At 35.2% G+C, this 26,700-nt stretch overlaps 1 protein-coding gene across 8 annotated transcripts in view; it reads right to left on the bottom strand.

Annotated features, from left to right (window-relative positions):
• Positions 1–26,700, bottom strand: part of ROBO2 (roundabout guidance receptor 2) — a 672,125-nt gene that overhangs the window by 88,033 nt on the left and 557,392 nt on the right. For all 8 annotated transcript variants that reach the window (XM_005867326.2, XM_014540612.1, XM_014540614.1 and 5 more), the window contains 7 exons: positions 23,699–23,780; positions 23,114–23,276; positions 21,359–21,525; positions 18,121–18,242; positions 9,706–9,937; positions 7,107–7,231; positions 3,193–3,364 (listed from right to left, as the gene is read on the bottom strand). In XM_005867326.2, the coding sequence (XP_005867388.1) occupies positions 3,193–3,364; positions 7,107–7,231; positions 9,706–9,937; positions 18,121–18,242; positions 21,359–21,525; positions 23,114–23,276; positions 23,699–23,780 (1,063 nt within the window). The remainder of the gene's footprint in view (positions 1–3,192; positions 3,365–7,106; positions 7,232–9,705; positions 9,938–18,120; positions 18,243–21,358; positions 21,526–23,113; positions 23,277–23,698; positions 23,781–26,700) is intronic.

The raw sequence follows: 26,700 nt of genomic DNA, 5'->3' as shown, positions 1-26,700 counted from the left end.
CTCACACAAATCCTATATATTAAAAGCCTAATATGCAAATCTACCGAACTGCAGAAGGACCAGCGGAACCACTGGTTGCTATGACGTGCACTTACCACCAAGGGGCAGACACTCAACACAAGAAATGTCCCTGGTGGTCAGTGTGCTCCCACAGGGGAAGCGCTACTCAGCCAGGAGCTGGGCTCACAGCTGGCTAGCGCAGCAGCAGTGGCAGGAGCCTCTCCCACCTCTGTGGCAGCACTAAGGAGCAGTGAGCCAAGAGATAAGGAACAGTGAGCAGGCAGGTGGTAAGGAGCGAGGGGTCCCAGACTGTGAGAGGGATCCCAGACTATGAGAGGGCACAGGCCAGGCTAAGGGACCCTCCCCCAATCCCACTCCCCAGTGCACAAATTTCATGCACAGGCTCTCTAGTTCTTTATAAAATATTAGCAAATCAGATTAAGTAATATATGTAAAAAGCATAATACAGTGGGGCCTTGACTTACGAGTGTCCCAACTAATGAGCTTTTTGAGATAACAGCTGTCTCTCGGCCGATTTTTTGCATTGAGTTGACAGAGTAATTTGAGTTAATGAGCTCCTTAATGAGCTCCTTAACGAGCTCGGTCTCGGAACAAATTAAACTCGTAAGTCAAGGCCCCACTGTATATCCTGACCAATTGGGGTTTGCAAAGCAAAGTTTATCTTTGAAACCAGTCAATAGAATTGACCATATTAACACAAATAAGGAGAAAGAAAACAGATGATTTTTCAAATATATGCATAAGAAGTAGTTCGTAACTATTAAAGTAAATAAGTGAAGTTAATAAAATGATAACAGAACAACATATTAAAGTAAATTTATATATAATATAGAATAGTTGAGAAAATTTTATGAACCCCATTAGTGTAAAAATAATCAAATACTCAGAAAAAAAGTTTAACATAACCATACTCTGAAAATGACAAAATATTGTTGAGAGAAATTAAAGGTAAATGATAAAGAGATACATCATATTTTTGGAGAGAATGACTCACTATTTAAATGCTTAATATCTCAACAATAAAAAAAAGTTTAATCTCTCCAATTTAATGTATAGATTCACTTTGTTTTCAAGAAACAATTCCAACAATATTTTGTAGAAACTGACAAGATGCTTTGAAACAGTTCTTCTACCAAAACAATTTTGCAGAAGAAAATAATGGAGTATTCACATTACCGGATCTTATGACTTTCTATAAGCTACAGTAATCAAAACAGTGTTTTGGCAGATGGACAGATATATAAAGACATGGAACAGCACAGGGAATCCAGGAATGGATCCATACATATATGGTTAACTGGGGAAAGGCAAGTTAATAAATGATGCCAATGCAATTTGATATATACTTGGAAATAAATAAGCCTCAACCCTCACACCACATGTAATTACTTGAAGAGAAATTATATACTTAAGCATAAAAGTTAAAATTATAAAGCTTGTAGAAGAAAATATAAGAAAATATCTTCACTATTTAGAGGCAGGACACAATTTCCTAGGAAGCACTAAACATAAAAAAAATAGTTTGATCAACTGTAATTCACTAAAATTTAAAACTTGCTCATCAAAAGATTATTTTAAAAATGAATAGAGAATTCATAAACAAAAAAGTATTTGCAATACAAATACATGACAAAGAATTTGTAAACGGAGTGGTTATATAATTCCTTCTAATCATTAGCAGGAGGCAAACAACATACTTTTAAAAAGTTAAAGATTTAGACATTTTACAAAAAAAATGTGAATGTCTAATATACACATGTAAACTTGCTCACCATTTTTAGTCATCAAAGAAAACTGAAGTGAGTACTTTTTACACTCACAAGAATGGCTAAAATTACAGACTGGCAACATCAAATGTTGGTACAATATGGAAATATTGGAAATAATATTCTTTGCTAGTGATTCTATAAAAGTATGCAATTTGGAAAAAATTGTGTAAAGTCTTTTATAAAATCAAAGTATTTCAATCCTGTTACCCAGACATTCCACTTTAGTTATTTCTCTCAAAGAAATTTAAAAAAAAAGTTCTCAACATGGCTTACACAAGAATGTTCATTTTCTGAAGAGAAAACAAATAATATATGATATATTCACACAAATTAATACTGCTCAGAATTAAAACATATTAATTGATATATATATATATATATATGACATTATGTTTAGTGAAAGAAGCCAGATGCAAAATATTATGTTCTGTACCATTCCATTTTTATATATTTTAAGAACAGGCAAACATATCCATAGTGATTGGGAATAATTTTCTGTAATAATGATAATAGATTTAATAGGGATTTCTTCTTCAGGATAGTATATATAGATTACAAAGTTTATTTTGGCCTGTCTCTCGTTACATTTTGACCTTTTTTTTTTTTTTTTGGCTAAGAGAAATCACATAGATTTGAAGTATAATGCACTTTCTTCCATAAGTGTCTCATGTCTTATTATATTTCACTAGAGGCCCAGTGCATGGATTCATGCACCGATGGGGTCCCTTAGCCTGGCCTATACCCTCTCACAATCTGGGACCTCTCGGGGGATATAGTAGAGTGTGAAGCGGCAGGCGGCCAGGTAGGAGCTTGAGCCCGGGCTGGGCACCAAGCCATTCCCACTCATCTGGACCCTGCTGTGTCTGCTGCTGCCTCCTGCTGCCTCTCAGTAGCGCTGCCATGGAGGTGGGAGAGGCTCACGCCACCTGCGCTCACCAGCCATGAGCCCGGCGTCTGGCGCCGTCGATTGGTCAGGTGAGTGGCACTTTTTCTGTGGGAGTGCACTGACCACTAGGGAGCAGCTCCTGCATTGAGCATCTGTCCCCTGGTGGTCAGTGCGTGTCATAGCGACCAGTCGACCAGTCACTTAGGGTTTATATATATATATATAGATTGGTATCAACATTACTTATTTAACTATTGATTAAAAATAATTTTCAAACAACCTTTCACCAGTTAAACTCAGTAATTATAATTTTAAGAAGTTTATGGGAGTCTTAACAGTATGAGCAATGGCTAATCATTTTTGTAAGAAACTCTAGTCAGCTAACCCATTTGCCTGTATGATGTGTGTACCCTCTCATTCATTACTGCATATCCACTCTCAGGAAGGAGATTCAAAAAATAATCTACGTGCCACCAGCTAACTGATGATACACAGACCACATAGGTTGGTACTCACCGATTATTATTGGTTGTGGTTCACTTTTCACTCCAACCCCTGCACTGGTACTTGCTGCAACCTCTACCCGGTATTGAATACCTGGGAATAATCCTCCAATTATTACAGATCGAATGGCTGCATCCACACTTTTGTTGATATGAAATCGTGTTTCATTTCCCAGACACCAGATCTACAGAAATGTAAAGTGAATAACAAAAGAAGATAGACTTATCCTTTCTCATAATTAGATCAATATAGTAGATCAAATATATTTAGTGGTGATCAATTACTTCCTAGGCTTATAGAAGTACTAGAGGCCCAGTGCACAAAATTGGTACACGGGGGCGGGGGTCCCCTCAGCCCAAACTTCATCCTCTCCAATCCAAGACCCCTCAGGGGATGTCCAACTGCCTCTCGCAATCCGGGACCACTGGATCCTAACTGCTCACCTGTCTGCCTGCCTGATCATTCCTAACAACCTCTGCCTGCCTGCCTGATCAACCCTGATTTCTCCCCGATCAGCCTGATCACCCCTAACTGCCCCCCTGCTGGTCTGATCATCCCTAATCACTTCTGCCTTGCCCCACACCTGGGACCCAGGATTCCCTCCTCCAGCTGGTCGCAGGTACCTGGGACCTGGGCTTCCCTCCCTCTGGCCAGCCGCAGGTACCCAGGACCTGGGCCAGCTTCGCCCGGGGCAGCTGCAGCCACAGGGGACCATGGGTGGGTGGCTTTGCCTGGGCTGCAGCCGCAGGCGCTGGCCCTCAGGACTGTGGGGTGGGTGGCTTGTCCCTCTCCCAGTCCTCAGCCCCAGCTGCTGGTGCCCAGGACCACAGGGTGGGCAGCTTGTCTCTCTCCCGGGCCACAGCCTGGTTGGTCCCCATTCCTCTCTCATGAACTCATTTGTGCCTGACTAGTCTCCATTCCTCTCTCCCCAGTGTTGAGTGTCTGAGCCATTACAGCATCATAGTGTGAGGGTGTGACAACCATTTGCATATTAGCTCTTTATTATATAGGATCCGTTATTGAAATTTTTAAAGCCTAATTTATGCAGTGTGTGTTTTTGTGTGTATGTGTGTATTAAGGAAAGAACAATAAGGAAAGCTGAAACTCTGCCATGTTCCTTTATAACTAATAATCAACATTGAATGCTCATAACACAATAATTTCCTTAATGCCTGTAGACAGTGGTCCCTGGTTGAGCATTTGCATAGGGATTAAAACATAAATTCCTCTTCTTAATTTACTTTTCAAGATTTATTATACATATAATCTATTAAAATATGATGATTGTAAGTTGTAATATTCAAAGTACGTAGGTGCACATCTAAGTAATTTATATTTCATTTAAGAAAATATTAACTTACACAGAAGTAGCTAACAAGATTAATTGACTTAAGTTATAGGTATTGACTGAGATGAAATTAAAGTGAATATTTACATTGACAGTAATAAATCTTAATATTGATCAATATATTCACACACAAGTACATATGCATGAGAACAAAGTGTTGGGAAGTCTTTAAATACTAATGTGATGAATGCTGGACTTTTACTTCTAGTAATAATAAAATTTTAAGGCATACATTCTTCTTGGATATGCAAATCTGTTACTGTACAAAGTGTTATAAATAGAAATGTGCTCTCTCTATATTTGTATTCTTATTATATAATATTTTACAATATAGATACATAAAGAACATAAAGGGTTTATTTCTGATATAGGTAAATTTCCTGAAGCTAATTCTTTAAAACAATATTTGTGAATTGTATATTTTTTTGATTTACACTATGATACCTGTGTTACTTTGAAGGAATATTTAGTCCTAATCTAAATATATATTGTCACCAAAATATTGCAATCTCATATAATTGAGAAAGCTTATAATTTGTGACACAATTTTTCATGTTGTAAAAAAATCAATTTTAAGTAGATGGAACTTTAGGATATTTAGTCTCAGGTTATACAATAGTAAAATGCTAACCTTATTAAAAGTCACACACACACACACACACACACACACACACACACACACGCACACCATAGTAGATTTTTGTTGGTCTTAAAACAATGTGTCCTAACACTTAAAAACCTTTAAAATCTGTATAATTTTTCCTATTTGAAAGCGCATTATTCCCATATTTCTTATGCCTGTGTTTTTATAATGTAATGGGAATAATTTTAAGTGCTTATGAACATTCTTCTCATTTGTTTCAGTAAGTTAACCATTAATTTAAAAAATTATATTTTAAGTTTATCATTTTTTCTTAGAAATAACATAATTCAATCTGCAATGTTTTGTGTGAAATAATTCAGCTTAATTTCACATGCCATATATTAATTTCTGGGGTCAATTAGGGTGTCTAGTTTTCCATTCTAATAGAACTGTCTATTTATTGTTGTCATAATTATGTAAATATTTACTAATATCAAAAATTATAGTTTTAAAATTTTTGCAAGTTTTAATGTGGTCTAATTACATCACCTAATCAGAATCTTATTTATCAGTTATATATCTTGTGTCTCTTAAACATCAAATGATGATGAAGAAACAATAGATATATACTGTTTCTAAATAGCAAAAAGTTCAGCTGAAAAATAAGATAATTAGCCATTTGTTCGTAACATGGTTTTTTCAAAATGTATTTAATGGCTTTCATTTTTGAATGATATATTTTGCAAGATTTCAGCACATTAACAAAAGCAGATAAAAGCAGAGTGGGAGTTGTTGCTGCCCACCCTCCTATTCACACCCCACGACTCTAAACCCCAGAAGCATCTTTTTCTGAGAACACGATTTAAAAATTCTGCTATAAGGTGTGTTACACAACAATCTAATCAGAAAAAAACCCTGCTCCACCATTATGGTTTACTTGTGCAACTGAGTTTGTGTTATCTGTGACTTTAGGTTTAGGTTCTAATCCCCTATCCATTTGTTGTTTTATCTCAGCGGTTCTCAACCTGTGGGTCGCGACCCCTTTGGGGGTCGAACAACTTTTACACCTAAGACCATCGGAAAACACATATATAATTACATATTGTTTTTGTGATTAATCACTATGCTTTAATTATGTTCAATTTGTAACAATGAAAATACATCCTGCATATCAGATATTTACATTACGATTCATAACAGTAGGAAAATTACAGTTATGAAGTAGCAACGAAAATAATTTTATGATTGGGGGTCACCACAACATGAGGAACTGCATTAAAGGGTCGCGGCATTAGGAAGGTTGAGAACCACTGTTTTACCTGTCACTCAGATCCTAATTATAAAAAGCCAGGGGCTGTCATGACTGAAACAATCAGATGGACGACCAAACAGCAGGTTGTGTGGGGCTACCAGGCCAACAGGGGGGTTAGTGAGGGACGACCAACCGACTGAACAGCAGGCTATGTGGGGTGACCAGGCTAGCAGGGGTGTAGTTGGGGTGACTAGGCCTGCAGGGAAGGGCAGTTAGGGGCAACCAGGCTGGCAGGGGGGTCAGTTGGCGGGAACCAGGCCAGCAGGGGAGGGCAGTCAGGGGTGACCATGCTGGCAGGGGGTACAGTTGGGATGACCAGGCCAGCAGGGGATACAGTTGGGGGCAACCAGGACAGCATGGGGGACAGTAAGGGGCGACCAGGCAGGCAGGCAGGCAGGTGAGCAGTTAGGAGCCAGCAGCCCCAGATTGTGAGAGGGATGTCCAACTGCCGGTTTAGGCCCGATCTCCGGGACATCCCCAAGGGGTCCAGAATTGGAGAGGGTGCAGGCTGGGCTGAGGGGACCCCACACCATGCACGAATTTTGTGCACCTGGCTTCTAGTATGTAAATATTAATTTACATTCAAATTCAAAAAGAGAGACACTGAAGATGTGCCTCATTCTTGTGCTCTTAAGACTCCCCTGGGAGCCTGCTCTGTGAACCTTCCTTCATGCAGGCCCTACCTTGTATTCTTGAATGATTCCATTCTGATGATCTGGAGGAGGAGGATCCCAGGAAACACTAATACTTGTGCTGTTGTGGCTTCCAACTGTCAGCACAGTGACAGATTGTGGAGGAGCACTTGGGGCTGTAGAAGAAGCAATTAGAATAAACACAAACTGTAAGTCTTGGTGTGCATTGATGGTGCTTGCAGAATACAAATCTGAAGACAAGAAGCAGGAGATTCTGGTTTCCGATATTCTAACTGTGTATATAGTATTCAAGAGTGACAGTTTTTATAAAATATATTTTAAATATAACGGATGGATTTAAAGCAAATACAATAGCTGTAGTACTATGTACTGAACAATAAATTTAACAGCTAACATTCTGATGAGTATTTTCTATATACCCAGCAGAGAGCTAAGTGTCAAATTTAATTCTCACAATAACCTCAGAAGGTAAAAGCAACAGGGTAGAATTTGAACACAGGTATGTCTAATTTTAAAACTTTGATCTAAAATTTTATTAATCATTATCTCTGAGTGATGGCATTATTGACAACCTATTTATTTTAGTTTGATTTTAATTAACAAAAACAGAGATACAGCTATAAATTATACCAACAAATGGAAAATACTTGTCTTTTCATATTGGGAAAATAATTTACTGCTCTAAATTGACTCATAATTTAAGATTTCAGACTTATTTTATATTGATGGGCAAGGAACTCTGAAGCTAGAAATGAAAACAGTTCATGTTGGGTCAAATGTCTCATGGACACATTTTAACTTCTTATATTTGCTTCCTTTATGGTTTCTCTGTAATCCCACTGAGAAAAGGTGAGTGAAAAGAATTTCTGATTTTATACTGTAGTGTCCCATACAGTGTATCTGAGAGGTAACAAATACTAATTCTGATGGAAAGCATGAATTCTCAGTGAATCTCTGAGTTTAAACCAAAGAAAGAAAAATCAATATAAAAATCCTTACAGTTAAAACAAAATTCAAAAGATTATTATGTAAAAGGGTCAATGCTTTCATAACTCTACATGGTTTAGCCCTTTGAAAATATATACAATTGAATTGTAAAATACATTTTAAAGCCTGTCTATAAAGTCTCCCATGTTTGGTAAGTTTGGTCATATTTACATTCAGAAGCAGGACACACACGTACCACAATACCACCCTTTATTATTCCTCTGTGTGACAATAATGCTCTGAAATGTGGCACGATGACATAAATCTCACCACCGTCTACCAGTTTTGTCGTTATTAAGTAGACTGTATTGAAAAATAACTTCTGAGAGCTAGTTTTTCGTTGGCCTTTCTGCTGGCGTGGAGAGAACACCATGCCTGCTTCCTTACGGGCCAATGATTCCTGTGCCCAGCTTCTCTCTATGAATGTGAAAGAACCCAAATCACCACTCATCATTCCCAGGCACAGGTTAGCTGAGTTCCATTTGTTACCTTCACAAGGTCTCTGAAATCAGAGATGAACATACTGCGATGGTGACAAATGTCTAATCCAGGGGAAAAGTCTAAGTGCAGTGGAATTGATTTTGGAAGTATACTTCAACATGGGATTCTGTATTGAATTATCACACTTGTTAGTACTATACCTATTCAACCTAAGTAAAATGTAATGGTGATGACTATATTATTAATTTTTAGTACTTTTTTCTTTACATATCCTAAACATATATTAGTGATGCCTTTAAAAGCCTGTACTTATGCCTGTCAGTGTATCACACTGCAAACCAATGTCAAGATAACCTTTTCATTGTGTTGCTTATTATAAGATATGCATACTTGAAAAGCTCTTTAGACAAATGAGCATTTACACTTTAGCGTGAACAACCTATATACATTTTCTTGAGTTTAGTATATTAATTTATATAAAGTATGTTTAGAAAAAAGAGGCTTTTTTTTAATGGAGCATATACATAAAATTAGTAAAAAACAGAAAAGGGAGGAAATTTATTTTACTTGGCATCTGACTTTTTTTAGTTTTATGATAGAATTTATTATAAGCATGTAGTTAAATAAAGAAGACGCTAGTAAATGGACTGGTTGAGACCTACATTTATTTATGTTTCTCACAGGTTAACTTTAAAGTGCAGGCAAGAAAAGTTCCAAAATGGGGAATGGAGAAAACAACTGTAAGAAGAAAACTATTGCAAACATGCGTGTGGCATTCTAAATTAGAAATTATGAGTCAGATCAGCAGAGGCCACAGGGAAGAAGACTTCAAGAAGAAGATGTCATTCTAAGAGGCGTGACAATGAACAGCCTGTGCTCTTGAGTTTCCAGTAGCCTGTTTTGATGAAGCAAAATGAGTCTAATCCATGGAAAAAATATGGGAAAATATTATAATCAAGTTCCAATGTACTGACAAAGAAGATGTGGGACAAATGTTTACAAATTATTTGAATGTCTTTTTTTTTTGAGTTGTCAGATTTTATGGAATTCTCAGAACAAAAAGAGAAAAATACTCCTTCCTGGATTCACTTTTAGCGTCTCTCTTGCTACTCTTCTAAGAAAGATGATAAACTACAACTTCAACAGAAATTGGTTTCATTATGGTCTAAGTTAGGTTCATGTTAGGGATCTGAATACTGACCTTCTTCGGTAGTACGAACTGTTTTGGATTCACTATCCATTCCTTGGAACTCATTAAAGTAAGGTCGAACTTTAATTTCGTAAGTTACCCCCTTTTTCAGATTGACTAGGACAGCATTTCGCTCATTTGCGACTTTAGCATCTAAATTCTGCCATGTTGGTGTGGCCTGCAGGCCCGAGGTCTGGCGATACATCACACGGTAGCCTTGAATAAACTGGGGCTGCCGATCCACCTGAAAAACAAAGCAAAAAGCTTTTGAAACCAAAGGGAAGTAATTTAGGCACCACAGTGGCTCCATCCTCATTTCTCTTGTCCCTGTTTCTGTCCTCATCAGCTATCATCAGACGATGCCACAGCATTCTAACTCACATCCCAGCATCTTATACCCTCTTCTAAATCTGACTGCACATTGTTCCTAAGTTATTATTTCAAAAATGAAGAGTGGAACAACTCTCTATCCTGTTTAAAATACTTCATGGTATCCAAGATACTACGTAATTCAAATTCTTTGGATTAACACAAAGTCCTGTCAAGACGTAGACCTGCCAATTTTTCTAGCTCCATTTCTTATCTGTTTGTCCTTCAAGAATTCCTGTCTTTGTGGTTGCATATATAGTTTGCTAGAGATTTCCACTCTCATCTCTGTCCATTCACTAACACTTTCACTTAATCAAAAACAGTTTTTGAGTTCCTACTAATAAGCACCAGGAATTTGAAAATGTAGGGACTTATATGCACGCATATAAGCCTAATCAATGGACACAGACACAAGGAGTCATGAGGGGGGGTGGGGGATAAAAACACATATGTAATATCTTAATCAATAAAGAAAAAAAGCATATGAAAATGTAGGGATAAAAAATGCATGCATATAAGCCTAATCAATGGACACAGACACAAGGGGTCATGAGGGGGGGTGGGGGATAAAAACACATATTTAATATCTTAATCAATAAAGAAAAAAAAGCATATGAAAATGTAGGGATAAAAGAGAATGAAAGGAGCCAGTCCCTGACTTCATAGTGCTTAGAGCCCAAGTGGAAGATGGGAATTGTCTAATGATCACCCAAACAATGTCCAGTCATAGTAATAACAAATAGACATAAACAAATGCTATGATTGAGATGTACAAGGAGCTAAGGAAGCCTGGAGTGGAGAAGAATTGGCTGGATCAGGAAGAGAAGATGAAGTTTCCCTGAAGGAGTGCTAAGATCTACAAGGACAGTGGGATCTATCCAGTGGAAGAGCAGGCTCGGCACGTGTCCAATTCCTGTTGATGGGGAAGCATGTGAGAGTCCAAAAGTTGTGTTGCTAGAGCATCTGTTCTAAATGGATAAAACAGCTTATAGCCCTCAACAGATATTAAAGACGTTTATTAATTTACCAATAGTCCCACTACTGACACAATTTGACAACTTTCTTGATCCTTTCATTCTTAAATGAGGATAAACAGCTGTTCTTGAAAATCTGAGATTTTGAATCTCAAAACTGACATCAAATAGAAATTTAAAAAATAAGTTCACTCATAATAATTACATAAAACCAAATACATAAAAATGTAAGCTAAAAATGAAACATATTCTCTTTATACATTTATGAAACAATCTTTACTGGAATACTACCATTTTTTTTTTCATTTTCAGGGAGAAGAAGACTTCTAGCTTTTTTAAATGTCTTACCATGTTTCTAGAAATGCTTGACAAATATAAATACCATAGCACCTTCTCCAATTAACATTTCATATATTATAGTTTGCTAGTCATATTCTAAAAGTCCTTTCACTTGACATATTTAACAGTCAAAGGAAGTGTAAAATTTAATGGAGAAGAGGTGGGAGACCTCATTTTATGAAGTTTGAGGAGAAAGGAAATAGAATATGTAATGATAAAAATGGTTATTTCAGCTTGTTAAAATTTCTTTATTCAACTGTGAACACGTTATAAACAAATGTTATTCTTTCATGTATTAAAATCTAACCTCTTGAGTTGCATTCAAAAAAATTTACAGAATCACAGTCAAAATACCACAGAACAAAGGAACAGTTTTTTCTGTATTTAAAATGTCCACGTTAGAAAAACACATGAAGTTGGCAAAAGTAGGCATGTGTGTTACTATGTATAGCTAACTGCAGTTTCATAGATGAGTCTCATCGAGTAAGAATTCCTTTATCCACCCGACAGCTTTCTAACCCTCAATGATTTTCTGATATTGGTGCTACTCTTGTGTGAGGTTATGTTATGAAAAAGTCAGCCCCGTTCTGATGCCAAAGCCATAGTCTTTGAATCCTCATCCATGCCACAAGTTTGTGTTTACACCAATGGACATATATTTTTGAAAAGCAGAAGTTGTTCTGACATTAAAAAACAAGGCAACTAAAAAGCCAAAAGTTAAATTTATGAGAGCCACAGAGAGATACCCTTCATCAAAACTGTCAGTGTTCCAAAATATCACCACAGCATATGTTAAAACAACATTAAAATTGCATTTTATAAAATTCTCTGCATTCACTTTAAGTGAATTTATATACTGAAAGAAAGACATAACTCACAATAATAGCTTGTTAATACTGAAAGAAGCAAGCTGTGTTTTTAAGAAGCACATTAAGCAGCTGTTTCCAGATGAAGGGAGCCTGTAAATCAGGGTAAATTGGTTTTATCCATGTTTGGTTTTCATTAATTAAGTGTTTTAGGGAGTTTATGAAGTTAATGTTTACTATACAACATTGCCTTCCTCACTTCAGTGTACATGCCTTCAGCCAGCATTTTCTAATGACCCACTTAATAACTAAATAGTCTAACTGGATTATGTGCAGTTGCAATACATTCTTTTCTGGAAAAAAAATGTTGTTACAGGTGGAAGCAAAAATGAAAATGCTGAACACTTCCTTTAAAAAACTAGGTGGGATTTTTATTGACTATGCATTCTACGCTATTGACTTCTGAAGCACATTTTGACAGGTGGTCATTTTCAGGTTAAATCATATGCTTGTAACTAATTTTATTACCATTCTGATTATGAGTCTGGACACAATTCCATGGGTTTATAAAAATTTAAAAATTGGTGTTTTCTGAAATATGAGTAAAAAAAGAGTTGTCTTAAGGAAAAAGTGAAATGATGAAGAGAGGTTCAGTCTCAGTTGAGTTATAGCTTAGCCTCAAACTTTCTGAGTCTCAAGTTACTTAATTTGTTCAAATAACACCCATGTTACAAGGACACAGACACAATTAAAGGACTACTATAAGTTAAAACACTTGCAAGTTTTAAAGATGCACAATGATAAAGCATCATTGTTAAGTAAACAATATACTAAAAAACAGGTGTCCACATGTGTCCCTCATATCATCACTTGCATTAAAATGTTTAAGTAAGATGCTTAATATTTATCTTTTCAATATTAAAAAAATACACCTAAACTCAAAAGTCAAAACAAATTTTATTAGGTGGGCTTGGTCTGCTAAGTGACCTGTCTGGACTTAGCTGAATTCTGAGCCTGGTTCTCCAGGGCACTCTTTCACCTCCTGTAGCTGTAATATTTAAGGACAATGAGTCTGTGAATCTTTTTGTCCTTGAACCAACACACACACACACACACACACACACCAGAATAAATATTTTTAAATGTAATAATTATTGCCATTTCTTTGTGAAACAGCCGTTTTCTTATCATTTATGCCTACCCTCATTATAAAAATAGTCATTTTTAGAATGTAGCATGTGCTAACTTATTGCTGTTTCAAGATTAGCCTTGTGGGGCATGTGTTTTTTTGTTCGTTTGTTTGTTTGTTTTTAGTACAAATGTCATGTATGTTTGGTAAATGAATCCTGCCACCTATTATAGATACCTTCTCACTTGGCCCCAAATCTAAACACATGGGCTGGGGAATATAGTTGCCCCCTTAAACCCAAAACATCTGTAACTCAAACAATGTAATAATTTTAAAAAGACATGCACATTTCGGAAGTTGAAAATAGGACATTGAAATGAAATAGTTGGTCATAATTCCATTGATAACCAACCTCACCCCCAGTTGGGCTTTATTTCGCTACATTTACCTCTCAACTACATGCATATCTCATGGGGAGCAATACTCTGTGATATATTAAACATTTTCTTTTTTAAAATAAAAACATGTATGAAACAATTGAGTTGATCATGTAGCAGACAGTTACTGAAAGGGTATTTCATAAATGATGCTTTGCTCTGAAAAAAACAGAAATTAAAAATATAGCCAGACTCTCAGAAGTCAAGCTCATGAGGGAGTGAGATATGAAAACCAGAAATGACGATCTTGTTGGGACATAAAGATGACTATGATAAGGTCCCTTTCCTGAACGAACTCCCAGACTACTGACCTGTAGTTTTGATGTGATTTGATGTATTCTTTTTAACTCAATGACTTTTAAAGTGATTGACTTCATGAACATAATGACTTTGATTCTTATCCAAATAATTTCCACATTTAGAAGCAGCTTTAAAAAGCCCCTTCAATACTCCCAATAGAGCAGATAAGACTTTTTCAATTGATAATGAGTAAAAATCTGCTATTAAAAATACAACTATATCCTTGGCCTTGTTAGTTTTGTATCTAGTCAAAGCTACAGAAAATGGATGAGGCATGGCAGATAATCACCCTACTGTGCCATTGGAAAAAAAGATGAGGTCCTTATGTTCCCTTCATAGGAACAGAAGAATAGAAACCATTATATGCATGCAGAAAATAGAATGTCTATGTGAAATTATATAAAAATGAAATTAGAAACAATGTAATCCTAGTCATAATTACTCTTAAAATGTTATAAACTTAGTTTTATTTTTGTTAAAGTATTACTCAATTTTGTACTTAGGGGCCAAAACCATGACTGATCAATCAGATGGTGTGGTTTAAGAAGCAACAAAATGCCCCATTCAGGATTATATGTTGAAATTCACCATTAAATATTCCACTACGTATTTGTCTACAGTTTTTCTTTACAGTGAGGACACTGCAAGCAGATTTGAAGTAAGGAAATTCTAATGCTATTCTTACCTATAAATATACATGGGATTTAGGAACATTATTCAATCTGTCTGTATTGGTTTCCTTTCATAAAATTATAAAATTAGAGTAAAAAGCCTTAATGTCTAAGTTTCAGCCGTTCTAATAAGTAAGACCTTCATATTTTCTCAAAGAAAAGTACATGAAAGGTAATATCTTTTCTGTTTTTTGAGGATGGAATCATTCACTTCCTCTTTGATTGAAACCTGTCTATAGGGAGCATATATACTGTTATGGCACTTATTCCTGTGTACTGTCATTAAGAATTTGCATGTAGAAGGCAGCCGATCGGTGATTCTCTCTCATCATTGATGTTTTTATCTCTCTCTCCCTCTCCCTTCCTCTCTGAAATCAATAAAAAAATATTTAAAAAAATAATTTGCATTGTTTGCGTCTCTTTTTATAGCTGCCCCCCCCCCACACACACACACACATTGGGTAAAAAATTGGTTCTCAAAAAAGGCTGTTGGATTGGATTTGTTCAATGAATTTATTATTGAGAGGACACTGGAAGAATTCTATTCATTGTATTCTATATTTCAAATATAATAAATTAAGATTGATGAAAATAATCATTTTCCCCTCAATTTTCTTTGTTGATGAAATTAATGGGAATGGGTGAGACAGTTATTTCCCCAAAGAAACTTGGAGGAAAGGTAGTTCAGGTTTTTTTGGTCTTTTTTATTTATTTATCTATTTTACTTACAGTCATTCTCCTACAATAAAAAAAAAACACAATAGAGACATAATTATAAATACTTTCTAATTAAGATTATAATTAAAGTGAAAACTCTTCTAGGAATGTCTAACTAAAATATCCTTTACTTATATAACATACAAAGTTTATCACAAACACAGAAGACTGAAAGAATGCATGCCTTTCTATCATCCTGATATATGCCTTTATGGATTTTTAGAAATTGTAACAGAGAGATCTTTGACAGAAAGGAGAAGTTGGTACTAACTGTATTAGACTCAGGGAAGATTACCTCTCTCTTCACAAAACAGACACACATGTAGACTCAAGCACATGCACAAGTGTTAGCATTTTCTAATGTGATTAATGGCTATTTTTATAGTATTTGTTGTTTCCACTGAATTGGCTACAATGTGGGTCAAAACATTTTGTATTTTGAAATGACAGGGGCAGGTTAACATTTATTAATGCACTAGAAGCCTGATGCACGACATTTATGCACTAAGGGGGGGTCCCTCAGCCTGGCCTGTATCCTCTTGCCGTCCGGGACCCCTTGAGGAGTGTCCGCCTGCTAAACTGGCAGGTGGACATCCCCCAAGGCGTCCTTAGCACTGCCGAGGAGGTAGGAGAGGTTCCCGCCACCATCACTGCGCTCGCCAGCCGCGGCTGAGCTCACCAGCCATAAGCCTGGCTTCTGGATGAGCGGTGCCCCTGCCTCCCCCCGCCATGGGAGCACACTGACCACCAGGGGGCAGCTCCTGCATTGAGTGTCTGCCCCCTTGTGATCAGTGAGCATCATAGCAACCAGTTGTTCCATGGTTTGGTCGATTTGCATATTAGTCTTTTATTATATAGGATGAAATTGAACACTTTAGCATATATTAAAATATTAATTTATTTCTTAAAACCCATTAATTTTTAAACTTAAATGTCAACTTATTAAAATTATATATGTACATGTTTGGTGCTGCTGGATGATGTTCAGCTAAAAGAATATAAAGATGTTTGATTTAAATTTACAAGAATTCTTCATCAAAATTTAAATATTTTGTGTTTCAATAACACCATTAAGAAAGTAAGAAACAAACTACAGATTAGGAGAAAATGCTTACAAATTATATATCTGATAAACAATTCGTATTCTATAGATAAAGAATTATTACACGACTGTAATAAGAAGACAAACAACCCAATTTAAAAATGGGCAAATCATTTAAACAGAGATTTCTCTAAGGAAGATATATAATTGCTCAGTAAACACATGAAAAGATTCAAAACATCAGTAGTCATGAAACAAATGCAAATGAAAGCCACAATGATATACCATTCATCATTCACTAGAATAGCTATAATAAAAAGACAGAAGATAAGAAGTGTTGGTGGGAATATGACACTCATTCATGGATAATAGAGACCATTATAATCTTTTGAACAATAATAGATACAGAGGCAGAGCTGCCTCAAACTGATTGTCAAACTGCAGCGGGAAGGCTGGGGAGGGTTGGGGGGCAGGAGGGAGGGGGGTAAGAGATCAACCGAAGGACTTGTATGCATGCATATGAGCATAACCAATGGACATAAGACACTGGGGGGGTAGGGGAAGCCGGGGTATTGTCAAGGGCGGGGAAAAAAAGGACACATATGTAATACCCTTTGTAATGCTTTAAGCAATAAAAAAAAAAAAAAACATCAGTAGTCATGAAACAAATGCAAATGAAAGCCACAATGATATACCATTCATCATTCACTAGAATAGCTATAATAAAAAGACAGAAGATAAGAAGTGTTGGTGGGAATATGAGAGAAATTAGCAAGGATGTGGAAAAAACTGGAATCTTAAAATATTGCTAGTGGGAACATAAAATGGTATAACCACTTTATAAAACATGTCAGCAGTTCATCCAATGTTAAACACAGCATTATCGTATTACTCAATAACTTCTAGGTAAATATCAAGAGAAATAAAATGTATGTTTACTTGTACACAAATGTTCATGACACCATTATTCATGATAGCCTAAAGTAGAAACAACTCAAAGGTGTATCAGCTGATGAATGGACAAACAGATGTATATGCTGGTATCTGTATGCTATTAAGGAATGCTATTAAGAAATAAAAGGAACAAAATACTGATACATGCTATAACATGAATGGACCTCAAAAACATTATGCTGAGTGAAAGAAGCCAGGCTCAAAAGATCACATATTGCATTTCATTCCTATGAAAGCACTAGGCAAATCTATAGAGACAGAGAGCAGATTAGTGGTTGCAAAAAGCTCAAGTGAAGGGAATGGAGAAGGGACTGCTAATGGGCACAAGATTTAATTTGGGGATGATGAAATGTCCTAAAATCAGATTTTGGTGATGATTGTATGACTCTGTAAGTATACTAAAAACCATTAACTTGTACATTTTAACTTTGGTATATAAATTCTATCTCAATAAACCTGTTAAAGTTCAGAAGACCGAACATATTTCATTTATACTGCAATCAATCCTTCCTTCCTATATTTATTCTTTCATCTATTGAATGTTTTTCTTTTTTGTGTGATTGGTTACACATTGATTTTTAAATGGTAAGAGTTTTATTACCATTTTTTGACTTATTTTTTCTTCTTTGGTTTGTTTTCTTAAAGGAAAAAAAAAGAGACTATTATTAACATGGCCTTCCAGAACTTACTGTCCATGTGACTTGAACAGTCGTGGGTGTCAATACAACTGGAGTATGAAGACGAACAATGACATCTCCTAGTTCCTTCTGTACTTGTCTGTGATCCACTCCTTGTGCTGGAGGGCTGATATCTACAGGTAGACAATCATTCCCAAATTTTAAAAAATTCATAGTAAAATTCCAATGTATATTATATAAGCTAATAATATGCCATTAGAAATAATTACAGGGGAAACATTTTTAAAAATCTTTGTGACAAAAACAAAGAGTATTTATATACTACCACCATGCTAAAATATAATTTAAAGGATTATATTTATCTTCACTAAAATAATATTAATAAAAGAGTGTATGCAATCCCTCACCCCATTCAAATACATTGTTGTGGAAAGTCTCATTATTTTCTTATTAAAGAATAAAGAATGTGCTGTAAGACTTCTCTGGAAACATCAGTTTTATATATATGTTAAAAGATTTTCTTGAGTAGTTAATGGGTAATATCTGAAAACTGCTGTTTGGGAATTTATTTAGTATTTTGTTCCAATTAGTAAATTGTGTGTTTTACTACTTGACCTACTTCAGACTAGGGAAGAAAAGTAATCAGAGGGACTGGAAACTTGAAGTATATTATTAAAGGTAAACAAAGTGAGGGGAAAAGGGGAAGAAGCCCCCAGTATTCACAACAATTCTTTTGACCAAAACAATTAAAATACTGATAAATGTTCTAAAGTAATAAAGTTTGAGCAGTGCTCCAATATCCAACAAAAGGTTTTTGAAACTATTGCAGGGGATAGGGCCCAGGGGAAGAAAGAAGAAAAAACAGATTTCCGATGTTTAGAATGATATATCTTTAGCCATACATTGTTCTGGCCCCTTACTTACCATTCACTTAAATACTCTTCTATTGTCCCATATATATAATGGTTTATAGTGTATGTCCGTTAAAATATATAAATGATAGACATTCAAGTCCATCGAATTGATATCAAACACTGAATTTTACACATACTCAAATCAGCTTCTTTAACTGGTGTACTATAATATTGATTTTTTTCTCCAGCTACTTTATTTAAGAAAGAAAGTCCAATTTTAATTGATTTATTTTCTTAATCTTCTTTTCTTTTATTTTCTCCGGCCACAATACCACATTCTTGAAAAAATATTTTTAAGTACATATCTCAGTCATAACTTAAATGGGGTGCACTAACTTAAATTGGGGCAGCAATAATTGGAACCTGAACTTTGGTGACATTTTTCCAGTTCCATTTTTTTCATCCTTAACATAAACAGCATTTCAAGTTTTATTTAAAACAAAAAAAATATTAATATTAGGTCAATAATGTTAACCTTTATGGATATACCTATGGTCTACTCGTGTGATGTTGATGGTGCAAGTATTTGCTGCCTTACTAAAATAATTCTAAATTCTATGGTATTTATTTATTTATTTATATGGTATTTAATATCTTTTAAAAATAAGAGCGCATACAGCAAAGCATTCTTTGAAAAGAAGAGCTTTTCAAATAGCAAAGCTGCTGAAAGTGGTATCAAAAATGATCCTGATATTCAGGCCCAAAACATGTGTTTTCCTATTAAACACCTGTTAAGAGAATATAAGCATTTTTTCTTCATATAATCTCTCAGCTGGAACAAGTCAGAGCACAAACAACTTTTCATTAATGTTTTGTTTTGTTTTACTTTTCACCAAGAAATTATTTTATGAGTCAAGAATTAGTGACTGGCACAGATATTGAATGATGCAGGTTTGCGGGTTTAATCACACCACAAGCTTCCACATTCTGTTATCTCTCCACCTTCCCTCACCGCTGCACACAGAAACTGCCCGTTTTCACCTACACAGGTGAAATGATCTAGGTATTATTATTTTCTGAATTTAAACCATACACCTTTTCCTCTTTAAGTTCAATAATTTAATTTAGTTTACTCATTAAATTTAGACACACTAAGAGCAATTGGATCCAGGAAAGGTAAAATATAACCAGTTTCAGGTCTTCAAATTCCTTGTTGTGCTTTTTCTCTCTCTTGAGACAGGTTCTTTACCTACAGCTCCTTTATCATTATGGAAAATTAATCACACTACTGCTTCCAGAACAATAGCAAGTGGCATTCCCCCTCCCTTGACTGTCATCATGTCAGCAACATTACAAAAATCACATGGTAACTTTATTTCACTTGATTCCTTTAAGGTGCCCTTCTCTGTTATAATAGCATGCTAGTAACTATTGCTGAACTACATTATAATTATAATAATATTTTATGGCTGTATGGTGCTTTTCATAGTATAAAAATACTACTTTGAATTATATCTTGTTCAAAGCCTTTAACAAATAAGAAATGATTAACCCTTTCTCAAAAACTCTGCAGGGAATAGGTTTTAACAAATAATAAAGCAACCATTTCTATTTTATTAATTCTCTTTGTCTACTAGTAGGAAGAGAAATTAGAATGCCACATTTTATATTAATCCTTAGACTCCAGTGACTTTTCATTTTGAAGAGACAGGCTACTAAAAATGAAATGAGATACCTTCCATTTCATCTTGTTATAATGTTCTGGGTAGGTTTTTTTTTTTAATTAGTCAAAAGAATTACATACCTCTGGAAGAAAACTTGATTTACTCCTTTCTGAAACAAATTGCTCCTTTAAATCTCTGGTTTAATAAAATACACTGTAGCGATGGTTGTCAAAATTGTCAAAAACATCAGTAACATCTGCCAGGCACCTGAACACAGACTACTGGGCCTCACTCCCAGAGCATCTGAGACGGGGACTGAGCACCTGCGTTTCTAACGTGGTCTCAGGTGATGAGATGTTGCTTCCATGGAAGCCACACCTTGAGACCCACTGCACTATAGAAGCAGAATTTCTAAACAGTAGGGAGTAATGATGTCTTTATCTGGCCATTCCAGATCACTGTATAATTAATTTCAAAAAAAGGAGAAATATTTTTCCTTCTTTTGAAATATAGTAAAGCCTTAAATTAGTTTATTCACTCTTATTATGTGAATATATTCAATTATTTGGTTTATTTGGTACTAAATAGACCCTGACACCTCAAGAAAGAGGATACACTCACCACGGTGCACAGCGTGTTCCCTGCAGTTCTAGTGAATCATTATAACAAGTAATACAGACACATTTATCTTCCTGGTGCAATCTCTTTGTTCTTACAGATGTGCTAATGCCTCCTTCTAGAGCCAGTCATATTTACAGCTCTTGAAATTACCTTGTGTGCGCACAGGATCTGACATAGGGCTTGGGTCACTGAGACCTTGGGGGTTGATCGCTCTGACCATGAATAAGTAGATTGTATTGGGCCGCAGTCCTCTCACTGTATAGAGGGTGGTCTTTACATGGTTTGCCACTGTCTGCCAACTATTGCTCACTGATTGGCTGAAACAAGAACAGAAATTTCATTTAAGGTCCAGTCATAAAGGTACTGGAAATGGAATTGGGTATCAATGACAAAGGTTAATGGCTGAAAATTAAACACACACACATACACACACAAAAAACACTTGGAGTGTTCAGCCCAATAAATGAAACATTTGGATGATTTCAGTTTATACAACAACAAAGCCAAGCCCACCTAACGAAAGTGCCATGCACAACAAAATTAAACTCAGCCCAGAAGATGTAACAGCCCTTTGCTAATGCACAGCAGCCCACTAAATGAATACCTGTAAAAGGAACAGAGGCCAAGATCACAACATCAAGTTTATACAATAAATATGGTCCTCGTAAATGTATGTATATATATATATATACCTTGAAAAGAATTAACCTGTAGAAAGAATAAATGGACTACAGAGTAAATTATGCCAATACATTTTCCTGTTACAAGGTGTGTTTTCTTTTGATCATTTCCACATACAATATTATAATAAAGCCTTCTAAAACTACATATCTGTAAAAGAAGGAAGGAAGCATTGGATGAGTATTTTCCTCTGGTCACATTTTTAATAAAATCATACATGACAGGTCCTCTTGGAATGAGGAACTATCTCTGAACCCCTTACAGCCAGTTACAGACAGCATGCCCGTATACAGCACTTTGTCTGAGATCAAGTATTCCTTTTGTTTAAAATGAAGAGAAAATGCAATTTTCAGCACCTTCCATTAACTTTTCAGAAGTAAGTCCTTTGCATCAAAGCATGGGAATTAAAGAAAAATGTATTTTGAAATTTGAAAACTAGGTGCTCATCATTCCATTAAATGGACTATAAGAAACTAAAATGAAAGCATTTTTAAGCATTTGTCTTAATGCTTGTAAAGGACAGTGGCCATCACTATCTTTATAATGGCAATAAAAGCACATTGAAACTGAATACAAAACTACATTTTCCTATTTGTAAGTATTTTATTAAATTCCCATAAGACATTTTTTATAATGACATTTGCTAGCTTATAGTTTATATCCTTAAACTGATGACAATTATTTCAAGTAACAACTAAACATATCTTTTACTTTCAGCAACCAGAGATACATACAATAATTTTTTAGTTGTAGTTTTTAATTTTTTCTTAAGCATAACCAATAGATGTATTTAAATATGTATTCAAATGGAATTATTTTAAGTTCTGCTGTAAGTATTAGGAGGCAAAATTCCAGGTTCTGTGCCTCAATAAACATTGCATAACTTAAAAGGTCCTTGTGCCTAATTAAATTATTTTTTGCTTACTTCTAATGCCGAAATTCTCATCTTAAATCCTTATAATGGACAGGGTAAACAAAGGAGCTAAGTGATTATGTCATAATTAGATTCCTATAAACTTAGGCAGGGATAATACATATTTAATCTTATAATTAAGGTTAAAATGAAAAAGAAACACACTTAAGTCTATTCTTGAATAAAGTCAGATTTAAAGTAAATTCTTAAAATGTACTGATTGATCACATCCTTAAAATAAAAAAGCAGGAGATTTGAGAACATATGAACTAAAGCAAAACCCAATGGAGAACATAGGAAGTATCCCATACCTGAATGCCTCAATGATATATGAACTTGCCGGGAGGGTCCCAGGGGTACCTGGTTGCCAGGACAAGGTGACACTGTTCTTAGTAACGTCAGTGACCTGTGGTTTGGATGGTGGTCCTGGCAGGTCATTTAAATCATAATTTTTACTGATTGTTGCTCCAGATTCTGTAGAGGACAAACAGAAAAAGCTTCATTCCTGAATGCATATGCTGACGACTATGGTTAAAAAAGAAAAATCGTATATTAAATAAGTGACCTAGTCAGTGAACAAAAGTATATAAGTGAACATTTGCTTTTCCTACATGTTACTAAATGTTTGCTTTCCCACATGATCATTAGGATTGCTTTCTCTTTAGATTTAGAAAATAAAATAAGGTTGTCAAGAAAAAATGTATCAAATTGCATATATGCGATGCTATGTGTAAGAGGTGCAGGAATTAAAAAGTGGCATGACAATTTTTACATTTAATGAATTTAAAATATTGATCTCTTCTTAACTTGGTATTTGATAATGAGGTAATCACTAAAATGCATGCAAGATTTCTTGAGAAGATAAATTCTGGGAAGATAATTCACAAAGAATTCACCTGTGACATCCAGCACAGCACTCCAGGAAGTCTCCCCACTTGAACTTGTAGCCACACAAGTATAAGTTCCAGTATCAGAAATCTAGTGAGCAAGGTGGGGAGAGAATTAAAGTGTTTAAAATAATTTGTTGAAAATATTAAAAAATTAAAAATACTAAATATTTCCCTTTAAAGAGATCAGTATCCAGCTATATTTAAGTTGTAGCAGTATAACAGTGAATGGAATATAATTATATCATTAAAAAATAAACAAATCATGCCAATGGAAAATTGCAATTTTAGAGCTGAAAGAGACCACAGAAATAATCTAATACATAACTCATTTTATAAGTATACATAAAAGTAGCCATTTTATTAATCACTTAAAATATTTCTGTTATTTGTTGAAGAATAACAAAAGACTTTTAGGAATAATTAATAATATAATCAAAAGTTCTATTTTACAAATATAAAATGAAGAATAATCTATGATCATGCATTGACAAAAGCCTCAAGATTAAATAAGATGTGTGGTTGAACCCTGTGGGTTTACATTGCAAACATTAATTGGTATCAGTTTAGGGCTGAAGGAAGAGTGAGACTGGAAAGAGAAACTGATGACCACACAGAATAAGGCAAGTTAAATATAGAATCAAAATTCTGCAGTGAACATGAGTCTAATTGTTGATGAAATATGGGAGTTCATAGAATATACTACCTGCTGGGTTCAAAATGTAAGTGTATGGATGACTGAACTTTTCACAATTGATTCTCATGTAAATCTTTAGTTCATGGATGTTACTGTGATTCCATTTTAATTTATTTTACATGTCATTATGTATTTTAACCTAAGGTTCAAATTGCTCTGGAACATCATTCTTTGCAATATCATCTCCATACAACGATCTTCCATTATGGAAGTGATGATGGGGGAGAGCCTTTGTGGGAAAAGCTCTTCTTTCAGATGTGGCTGAGCACATTAGTCATTAGAAATCTGTTCATTTAAGAAGCATCACTCACAAACTAAATATAATGAGCTGAGTTGGATTTTAATGGGATGTTCATTTGAATATGGTCTCTGAAAGAGTGAAGAATTTGCATTTTATTATAGCTGTTGAACTAAAATGTAGCATTTGTTATTACATGCAAATGCTAAAAGAAGGGTATGTAGGTAAAGCTTCTTAACAGATCTCCTTGTCATTGTGGGGAGATACAAGTCTGACATTAGCTGTGGTAGATATGTTTTAATGAGTGTTCAAATTTTCTACTTCTCAAAAGATACAGATTCAGCAACCAATTAGCTGAACTATAGGAACACAATGTTCATCATTCTATTTCCCCTCTTGCATTAAGTAGCAAAAAAAATAGTGAGACACAAAAGTATAACCTACAGAAAGTCTTTTGATATGAGTGAAGTACTGCAAAACCCTTTTTTATCTCCCTTTAAAGACAGTCATATTACAGAAAGAGAATCATTTTTTTGGTTTAGCAAAAGTGCTATCAAAAGCCTAAATCTCATTGCTAAAAGTCACTCCTATGTCATCATCATCATCACATTCATTTTTATTCCTTCAACTTTAAATAATGTCTTTTCTGATCACAGGCATTTCAAGGCTTTCCCACCCTTTTCCTTTTATCCTTAAGCAAGTGCTTTAAAAAGAGATTCATGTGCTGTCAGCCTCCATCACCTACTGTACTCCTTGTGCTGTTGGCTGCAGACAAGCCCCCAGGAGCCTGCATCTCAGACAGACTACTCAGGAGTCTGTCAGAGGGCTCAGAGTTTGACATCATCAAGCACCCACCTTTAATTGCTTTTTTCAAACATTACTTGGGATCCTGACCATTCAAGCACAACCTCTAATTCAGCAGTACAGTGAAACTGCATTAACCTCCATGGCCCAAGTCTGCCTTTAGCCCACAGAGAGAGAGGTTAAAATGTTTACTCAAGGGGAGTTGGCATTAATTTCTTAATAACTCCCATTTTGTTCATAGAAGGTTAACAATTAATTTACAATCAATAAAAAGACAGGCTAAAATCTATATTAATTTATTTTTCTTTTAACTGAATTAAAAAGCATTTTTTCCTACTTCGAGCAATAATTAATGCTTGTGCCTTAAAATAAAAATGCATTCAATATATTGAATATTTGTGTGTCTGTGTGTGCACACACAATGTAAAAATAGAGAAAATTTTCCTTTTTGTATATGTATCTGTATGATATATTGATAAATACAAACTAAGTGTATGATTGCAAATAATTTGGCATTGTAAGTGAACATTATGAGCATTGTAAAAGGGAAAATTCAACATTGTTTTTTGTTTTTTTTTGCTTTGTTTTTTTCTTCATCTTGGTTCCTAATTTCTCCCCAAAGACCAGATTCTACTAACTCTTCTTCCACTGAATCATTTTCAATTGATTTTTTATTTGTGCACTATTACATCAACCATCTTAGTGCTGGCCCTCATTCCCAATCTTTTGATTACTATAATATACATTCAAGTGTTGGCATAGTGCTTGCTGCATAAAGGGAGGCTCTCTATATTTGGTTGAATGAATTGAATATATTTTTGAAGGGCAGGTCACCCCCATGATATATCCTCTTGGTAGTTACACCTTGTATAATCCCTCAGCTTGCCTGTGGAAGGCCTGTTGATTTACTTCTTGCCAACAGAATTAAGCAAGGGTGTCAGGATGTCATATTTCTGATCATGCTGCTAGAACAGCAATGCCTCTCTTGCTAGGAGACTCTCTTTCTTGTTGACTTTGAGGAAGCAAGCAATCACATTGGGAATATCCATATAGCAAGGAACTAAAGGCAGCCAACAGTAAGAAAGATGCTAAAGTCATCAGTCACAAGTAATTGAGTGCTGCTGCTATCATGTTGCTTGGAATCAAATCTATCCCAAGTCAATCTTCAGATGAGATGACCCACCTGATTATAGACTTTTGGACCCTAAAGCAGAAAACCTAACTAAGTCATGCCCAGGCTTCTAACCCACAGATATTGTGAGGTAGTAAATG

The sequence above is a fragment of the Myotis brandtii genome, unplaced genomic scaffold (genome assembly GCF_000412655.1).
Source record: "Myotis brandtii unplaced genomic scaffold, ASM41265v1 scaffold249, whole genome shotgun sequence".
Classification (NCBI taxonomy): Eukaryota; Metazoa; Chordata; class Mammalia; order Chiroptera; family Vespertilionidae; genus Myotis; species Myotis brandtii.
Note: the sequence above shows the minus strand (reverse complement) of the source record. Positions and strands in the feature narration are given on the sequence as shown.